The following is a 9,251-nucleotide window of genomic DNA, read 5'->3' as shown; positions in this document are numbered from 1 at the left end:
TAAAAAGATTCCTTCTAACCAAAACTACTCTATAATTTCTGGGGGGAATATATTTCAACTACTCCCTCAGTACAGAAACTAAGACAAACATTAAACTGCCAATAAACCCTGATTTCTCGCACAGCAATGCAAGAAATGATAAAATATCCAGAGAATTACTTATTGCTTCTGAAGTCGGAGCCAGTGGAGTTCTGGTGATAATTATTGGTGGTGTGAACGTGCTTGCAGTCATTGGGGTAGTTGTTAATGTGGTAGGAACAGTCAACGTTGTCCCCGGGGTGCTGCCGCTGGTGCTGCTGGGGGGCATCGTGGTGGTGGCAGTGCTGCTGGGAGGCTCCGATGACGTTGGTGTGGAAGCGGTTGTCGAAAGAGGTGGAGGGGACATCGTGCTCCTTGTGGATGAAGGTGGGGCTGTTGTGGTGCTCACAGTGGTACTCACAGTGGTACTTGTAACACACTCTGGTATGTTGGGGATGCAGCAGATATTGATCTCATAATTGAGGCAGACGGGCATCGGTATTATACCTCCTATGGTCTGATCACTATTGTTACAGACCAGCCCTGTGTCAACGCTGCATTCCACGTTCTGCCCTAAATCTGTAATGGGAATGTCAGGGAACCGCGTTGCTCTGCATGAAATATTCTCAGCTTTTGCACAGACAAAGGAGGAGTTGTGCTTCAGAATGTTCTCAAAGGTTTCGTAGTCACCACTGTTTCTGTCAGAACTATCTGGGTAACTCACATCAATCCATCCCGTCCAGATGCAGGTACAGTCTGGAGGACAACAGCAAGAGGAAGAATTAGAGACAGCCGGAACAGAGACAACAAGCTGGGACACCAGTACACTCACAGGTGGTGCTCTGGGCACCTGTCGCACACAAGGGTGCCCCTCGGGCACTGCTGCACCAGTCAGCCAACCCTGGCCACAGCAAAGCTCATGTGTGTGGGCAGGCCTCCTCTCCTTGGCCTTGCAAAGCACACCGGGGCCAAATCAGGACACAGGCACTGCCAAGCCGTGTGCGCCGCCTCCCCTTTGCAGCGAAGGCACATTGCTGTATCGGGCTTCTCCCGTGCAAAAAACACTCACGTAAGGGCAACACGTGAGGTGGAGCAGGACTAAGCAGGGACTTATACCACTCTCACACTTTCTCATGCCACTCGCACCACCTGACTATCTCAGGGAGAAACCAAACACCAGGAACGGTCACGATCTGAAGGAAGCAGGCACAGGACACACACTGGTGCCAAAATGTCGGCTTGCTTCCCAACAGTGTGGGGACAGCTGGAGAACACCTCTTGTGGGAAAGCCGGGAGAACACGGCTGCCCTCAGCCTAGGTCTGTAGCAAGGGGCAACCCGTGGTCTGAAACCTTTCCCCAAAATCCATCAGGGAAAACCATCAAAGCTTCCTACAGGCAGCACTGCGGGTGAGTGGCAGCAATGGCCACAGAAGAAACGCAAGGGAAGAAAGGCAAGAAAGTCTGCACAGCTGCGCCCCAACAACGCCTGAACTGGCAGTGCCACAGAACCGAGCCCCACTCCCATCGCACACCGTGGGGCCCACTGAGTACGTTCTCTCCAGCTGAAGGACGAGGTCCAACAGCAGCAAAAGCAAAATCTGCCGTCAGCTCAGTATCTTTCCAAGCTGGGCAGAGGCACCAGGAGAAAACATCTCCTTGGAGCACTGTTGAGTCAGAGAACACAGGAACTTCTACACTGGACCCGAGCGCCATCCCCTTTCTGAATCAGCCAGCCCAAGGGCTACCTCTGGCCACATGCCATTTCAGCGAATGCACAACTACTCCCACCCCTGACCCCATACAGAAGGCACAAGTTAAGATGCTCATAGATCTTCACTTCTCCCACAACAAGGCAACACACAAGAGCACAGACCAGGCATGTACCTGGAGGTGACTGGGTGGCAGTGTATGTCGGTGTGGGTACAGATGTGCTTGCAGTCATTGGGATGGGTGTTGATGTGGTAGGAACAGTCAACGTTGTCCCCGGGGTGCTGCCGCTGGTGCTGCTGGGGGGCATCGTGGTGGTGGCAGTGCTGCTGGGAGGCTCCGATGACGTTGGTGTGGAAGCGGTTGTCGAAAGAGGTGGAGGGGACATCGTGCTCCTTGTGGATGAAGGTGGGGCTGTTGTGGTGCTCACAGTGGTACTCACAGTGGTACTTGTAACACACTCTGGTATGTTGGGGATGCAGCAGATATTGATCTCATAATTGAGGCAGACGGGCATCGGTATTATACCTCCTATGGTCTGATCACTATTGTTACAGACCAGCCCTGTGTCAACGCTGCATTCCACGTTCTGCCCTAAATCTGTAATGGGAATGTCAGGGAACCGCGTTGCTCTGCATGAAATATTCTCAGCTTTTGCACAGACAAAGGAGGAGTTGTGCTTCAGAATGTTCTCAAAGGTTTCGTAGTCACCACTGTTTCTGTCAGAACTATCTGGGTAACTCACATCAATCCATCCCGTCCAGATGCAGGTACAGTCTGGAGGACAACAGCAAGAGGAAGAATTAGAGACAGCCGGAACAGAGACAACAAGCTGGGACACCAGTACACTCACAGGTGGTGCTCTGGGCACCTGTCGCACACAAGGGTGCCCCTCGGGCACTGCTGCACCAGTCAGCCAACCCTGGCCACAGCAAAGCTCATGTGTGTGGGCAGGCCTCCTCTCCTTGGCCTTGCAAAGCACACCGGGGCCAAATCAGGACACAGGCACTGCCAAGCCGTGTGCGCCGCCTCCCCTTTGCAGCGAAGGCACATTGCTGTATCGGGCTTCTCCCGTGCAAAAAACACTCACGTAAGGGCAACATGTGAGGTGGAGCAGGACTAAGCAGGGACTTATACCACTCTCACACTTTCTCATGCCACTCGCACCACCTGACTATCTCAGGGAGAAACCAAACACCAGGAACGGTCACGATCTGAAGGAAGCAGGCACAGGACACACACTGGTGCCAAAATGTCGGCTTGCTTCCCAACAGTGTGGGGACAGCTGGAGAACACCTCTTGTGGGAAAGCCGGGAGAACACGGCTGCCCTCAGCCTAGGTCTGTAGCAAGGGGCAACCCGTGGTCTGAAACCTTTCCCCAAAATCCATCAGGGAAAACCATCAAAGCTTCCTACAGGCAGCACTGCGGGTGAGTGGCAGCAATGGCCACAGAAGAAACGCAAGGGAAGAAAGGCAAGAAAGTCTGCACAGCTGCGCCCCAACAACGCCTGAACTGGCAGTGCCACAGAACCGAGCCCCACTCCCATCGCACACCGTGGGGCCCACTGAGTACGTTCTCTCCAGCTGAAGGACGAGGTCCAACAGCAGCAAAAGCAAAATCTGCCGTCAGCTCAGTATCTTTCCAAGCTGGGCAGAGGCACCAGGAGAAAACATCTCCTTGGAGCACTGTTGAGTCAGAGAACACAGGAACTTCTACACTGGACCCGAGCGCCATCCCCTTTCTGAATCAGCCAGCCCAAGGGCTACCTCTGGCCACATGCCATTTCAGTGAATGCACAACTACTCCCACCCCTGACCCCATACAGAAGGCACAAGTTAAGATGCTCATAGATCTTCACTTCTCCCACAACAAGGCAACACACAAGAGCACAGACCAGGCATGTACCTGGAGGTGACTGGGTGGCAGTGTATGTCGGTGTGGGTACAGATGTGCTTGCAGTCATTGGGATGGGTGTTGATGTGGTAGGAACAGTCAACGTTGTCCCCGGGGTGCTGCCGCTGGTGCTGCTGGGGGGCATCGTGGTGGTGGCAGTGCTGCTGGGAGGCTCCGATGACGTTGGCGTGGGAGTGGTTGTTGATAGAGGTGGAGGGGACATTGTGCTCCTTGTGGATGAAGGTGGGGCTGTTAGAAATAGCAGGGAGAAAGAAAACAGACAAAGCTGCAATTATGCACGTGTGTGTGTCACCATATGCACTGAATAGAAGTCACATGTTAGGCAGCTGCCACAAACCTATAGCAGTCAGCCCACTCTCAGCACAGTAAAGGCCTGTGTCACTAGGCCTTCGTTTCTGATCCCAGAAAGTAGACCAGTTCCAAATCAATGCACAGACAGGGTCATGTCAGTCCTTTACTAGCAAAGAAACCAGGGGTGTTGCTGTTGTTATTCTCACTAAATTGAAAATACCTACCAATAGGTAAGACTTGAGGAGGAGTAAGGCTCTGGGAGGCTTTATATCTCTGTGTTATTACTTAGGACACCTAACTATCTCATGGAGTAAGAACCACGTAGAGGATGCTGTGGTTTGGGAGGGAAGTATTCACAGGAGTATGTTCCGGCCTGATGGTCATATAATGTCCCTGTGGTGCAATGTCAGCCTGAAGAAAAGGTTCAAAGAGTACTAGTGGATCTCAGCTGCAAAGACCACAGTTAACAGCAAGTTAACAGCAAGTTAACAGCCTGCAGGGTGAAACTGTTCTTGAAAGCCTGCCAGAGGAATCCTTCTTTCCTAGATCCATAACCACAGGCAAAATTTAGTGCTGACAGAGGGAAAGCAGGAAGAGAAATTGAAGGAATTCTGCACAGCCCCGCCTAGACAATGCCTAAAATGATGCTACTCTAAATCAGTGCCTGATCTAATATCACAATGGGTCCTTCTGGGAATCTTTCTCCAACAGGAGCTTCAAACATTGTATGTAAGATTTCTTGCCAGATCAATTATCTGCTATGGAGGTGACGCACATTTAGTAGCTGACAGCCCTTTAATTTCTCCTATGTCAAAGCAAGAACAGAGAGTATTGGTCTGCTAAATACCTGCAGAGGTTGAAGTTACTGGGGTGCTGACTGATGGTGTGAATTCGCTTGTGATGGTTGGGGTGGGTACGGGCGTGGTGGTAATTGCTGTTGGCTGTCTGGCTGTAGTGATGGTGGGTACTGTTGTGCTGGTGGTGATTGAAGTTCCAGTTGGTGTTGGAGTCGGTGTAACCTCACAAGAAATTTCATGCCACTCACAACAGTTTACTCTGATTTCATAATTATAGCAAAGTTGCCATATAGTTGCATCTTGCTCCTCATTTCTACAGATTAGTCCATATGTGACATTGCACTCTACTTTCTGGCCAAGTTCCTCTAAACTCATATCAGGATTATCTTTAGCCCTGCATTCAATGTCTTCAGGAGCTTCACATATTTTGTTTCCATGTTCATTTCTTATTGCATCATAGGTTTCATAGTCACCGCCATCTTCTTCAGGTTTACTAACGTCAAACCACTCAGTCCAATTGCAGATTAATACAAAGCATGGAGCTGCAAGAAAAGACAGAGATTCAGCATCTAGGCTTACAGAGAACACTCTGAGAAGACTGATTTTGTATTCTATTCCATTAAGAAGAGAGTTCCAAAATTGGTTCTGCATTACCAAGTTTCTCAACAGGAAGCTTCATCTCAAAATAAAATCACCATGCTGAAGCCTTTAAAGGTCTTTCTTCTCTATATACTTATCACATTTATCACATTTCTGATTTTTTTTTAAAAAAACTATTTATTTCTGGTTTAAATATATTTTTCTGTAGTGACGGTCTTTAATTTACTCTTCCTTTAAAAGTTCCTTTGACATTTTTTAAATTAGTTTTCTATTTAACACTTACTTGTGCTTGCTGGAGGGCTTGTAGTGGTAACTGAAATAGAAAAAAAAAGATTACTCTATCATCTGTAAGCTTTATAAAAAAATAATAGTAGTTTTAAATATCCTTATTATATATTTTTGCTGAAAGTACTGAGACAATTTCTACTATTCTAGCAGGATATTGAGATACTGAGATGTTTTTCAGAATTAGGAAGGCACTCTGTACACTTACAGTTTCTTCCATGAGAAGTAAATCAACTCAAAGTGTTAAAAATTTTTCTTAGTGTGATAAAACTGTTCATAAGTATTGTTTAATCTGTCTCAGCTATAAACCCATATACTTGTACATTCTATTTTTAAAGCACTTTCCTTCAAGAAAATAATATTTAGATGCACACCTCTGTTGAAGATTTACCTGTGGTGGTAAGAGTACTGGTAGGAAAGGAGGTTGAAATGGTTGTAGGTGAAGTAGATGTTGGACAAGGATAAATACTTCCGACAACTACAGAACCATTTTCTGCACAAATGTATGTAGTACATATGTTGCCATCCTGTATTTGTGCAACAGTTTCACCCACTTCATAACTCGTTCCATTGATGACACAAGGACACCCTGCAAGAAAGAGCAATTTTTCTACTACCACGTAAGAGACAAAGGCAAAATATTTATAGACAAGTAAGAATTTATATGAATCATGCATGCTCCTTTCAGAGCTATACCTGGAGCTTAGATCTATACACTGTACTAATTTATCTTTAGACTTAGAGGAACATTACAACATATTTAATAAATCCCTACATAAAACGTCCAGAAGAACAGAATTCCAAACCAAGTTTTAAGATGTTCTGTGCGAAGTAACAATTGCAAACTACTATCTGACACTTTTCTATAATACTACATGTTCTGGGAGTGCAAACACTTATAGTGAAATCTGTTGCTTTGGATATGGGACATAGAAAGAAAGAAAAAGGGACATGAGAGAAGAGTTAAACAAGAAGTACTAACAGCAAGGTTCAACAAAAGTGCTACCAAATTTTCTTTGACCATGACTTTCACTTATTCCAAATCAGTACTAAATCTTTTGTAGAGACAGACATAGCAGATCTATGCATTTTTTTATTTGTAGAAAAATCCAAATGTTATTTACCTGGGACTGGTTTACACTGTATGGATCCTGAGGGTCCACAGACACTAGAAGTAAAATTTGAAAAAATTTAAATGTTGCAGATGTTTTATGGCACCTGTTAGCAGACCCAAGAGCAGAGAAATGTAGAAATTTGTACTTCATCTCCATTCACACTACTGGATATTTTTCTGGGTGTAATATTTTCCAATATTGCCTATCATTATTTAATTCAAACTAAGTCACCACTTTCATTCTTTAAGTACAGCATCTTAAAACTATCACAAAGTGCTTTGTGTGGCAAGTTACAACAGTGCAATAATAACAACCGGTTTTCAGATCAGTGAACTTACAGCTCAATCAGGGTTTTGTCACTATGTGGAGTCAAAGATGTCAGAAGGCTCTAGGAATGAGCAGTTAGGACTCAGCTATCTCTTTCACAGCTAGTACAGATAATTTCAAATTACAGTGTTTTTTAAATCCAAGTTTTAAGTGAGAATGCAGAGAATGCAAGGCAGAGTAGCCCCTCTCTTCCCAAAGTGCCATGAGAATAAAAAGGTTGTTAGAGATGCATCCAGGTTTCATGCCATTGTATCATGTATGACACTTCAAAGAGTATATTTAATGGATTTGTTAATACAATTATTATAACGACACTATCAACCTGAAATCTGGATAACTATGAGTTTGGAAAACTATGAATGGAAGTTTAGAATCTATATGTATTGTAAGTGCAGCATTTTTTGAGTTTAAGTCTCAACTAGTATAAATGGCATTGTTCCTCTGATTTGTATAGATAAATGCTAAAATATACCAGCTCTTCAGTTGGACTTGCATTTCTATTTGCTTGAGGTCCAGTAACGTAAATAAGAATATACAAATTATTTCCTGAATTACTGCAAATGTTTTTGCATTTTTTATATACCATATTGTACAGTTGTCTTCTGTGGGTATTTCCTGCCCAGGGAGAACAGGAGTTCCGTTGATGTAACACCAACATTTATCTTCAGTCACACATTCCTTTGTCTCTTCATTATAAACAGGCTTGTCCTCAGGGCATCTGGGGTAGCAACCTGTTGATGGCAAGTAGAACAATATAAAGGATGAAGAAAAAGTATAAAGAGTTAACTTGATGATAGGATACCTTCTGAAGGTAAAAGGATCAAACATAAAGTTTAAATCAAAGTAATCCTTGAACAATTAGTCTTTCCAAAATCCTTAAATCAAACAATTCTCATTGGTACTTCACACTGCCAGAGTACACTAAAGGTGTCCTAACAATAGTAACTGTTCTTTATATTTCCACCGAAGATAAAAAACAAAAATAATTTAGAAAAATAACTGGATATATAAAAATGTGCCTTCTGACACTTCCCCACTCTTTGTAATAATCTCAATCTATTTCAAAACATACAGTTAACTATTTTTTGTAAATACTATGGTTAGGATTTTGGGATAGTTTGGTGGTTTTTTTTGTTGTTGTTGTTTTCTTACCAGCAGTTCAAGGATTAAAATAGAAAAGTCAAACTCTGGACATTTCTTTCCAGTCCCTAAACTAGAAGAGAGAACTGCTTCCAGTCTAGACCAGACAGACTGTGTGGCCAAAAAAGTGGAAAAACATGGCTGTTTTCTCCAACTTTATCAGGTTGTAAAACAGAAGATATTTGTAGTGTCATTCATATTCTTGGATCATTGTAGTCCCCATGATGTGAAATTCCTAGAGACCTAGTTTTATGGGTGTCAGTAATGTAACTATTAGCCACTGATGTTCAGAAATAACAAATTATATTATAGGAAATCTTTATGTAAGACTGGAAGCAAATTCAACACAACAGATTTAAGAACATCTTGTCAAGGCGACTGACTATTCCATATTAATTAAATGATACCTGGGCACAATTACATGAAATAAAATACAAAAATGGCAAGGGCTTATTACCTTCCAGGTATGGTACTGAAAAGTTGGTGCTGACATTATTAATCATCCTGCAGGTTGTGACATTACTGCCACAAGGCTCATAGTGCCAGTCACACTCATTACGAGGGTTGTAGTAGTCACAAAATATCGCTGATGAGGAAAAAAAGAGAAGCTGATTAAAAATACAGTTGCCAGAATGCAGCTCTTTAAAGTGAATGCAGGTCTTTAAAGGTACAAGCCAAATGAACCTTCATGCTAAGCCAGAAAAATTTCTCTTGAGGTATAGGACCTGGACTTTCTGTTACTGTATTTAAACAAAAGTATAGGTCAAAACTCTGGGGGCCAAGATTTTCGTATTAAACATTGAAGATGCAGGGTGAAAATGTTTGATTCAAATCACAAAAAAAGTAAAGAACTAGTGTTGAGTTTAATTGAAAAATAAGTGTAAATTTCTGAGAGTATTTTTCTTCCCTAACTACTAGCAAACTCCTGAAAACTCTTGCAGTATGTTTACAATAGTTTACCTTGCTGTATCACGTGCACCGAGAGTCTCCTCCAGCAGGCCAAGAGGAAGCATATGAGACATTATGGATACAACTTAAAACAGAATTAAGCTTAG

The 9,251-nt window shown here is 43.7% G+C and overlaps 1 protein-coding gene across 1 annotated transcript in view; it reads right to left on the bottom strand.

The window, feature by feature from the left end:
• MUC2 (mucin 2, oligomeric mucus/gel-forming) overlaps nt 1–9,251 on the bottom strand; it is a 51,105-nt gene that overhangs the window by 18,907 nt on the left and 22,947 nt on the right. Inside the window, exons 25-33 of the mRNA XM_056354521.1 lie at nt 8,654–8,782; nt 7,640–7,787; nt 6,739–6,782; nt 6,006–6,203; nt 5,613–5,642; nt 4,824–5,271; nt 3,633–3,871; nt 1,904–2,503; nt 160–774 (exon numbers count right to left, since the gene is read on the bottom strand). Of these exons, the coding sequence (XP_056210496.1) occupies nt 160–774; nt 1,904–2,503; nt 3,633–3,871; nt 4,824–5,271; nt 5,613–5,642; nt 6,006–6,203; nt 6,739–6,782; nt 7,640–7,787; nt 8,654–8,782 (2,451 nt within the window). The remainder of the gene's footprint in view (nt 1–159; nt 775–1,903; nt 2,504–3,632; nt 3,872–4,823; nt 5,272–5,612; nt 5,643–6,005; nt 6,204–6,738; nt 6,783–7,639; nt 7,788–8,653; nt 8,783–9,251) is intronic.

This window comes from Falco biarmicus, chromosome 10 (assembly GCF_023638135.1).
Source record: "Falco biarmicus isolate bFalBia1 chromosome 10, bFalBia1.pri, whole genome shotgun sequence".
Classification (NCBI taxonomy): Eukaryota; Metazoa; Chordata; class Aves; order Falconiformes; family Falconidae; genus Falco; species Falco biarmicus.
The sequence above is the reverse complement of the archived record's forward strand: the minus strand, read 5'-3'. Positions and strand labels throughout refer to the sequence as shown.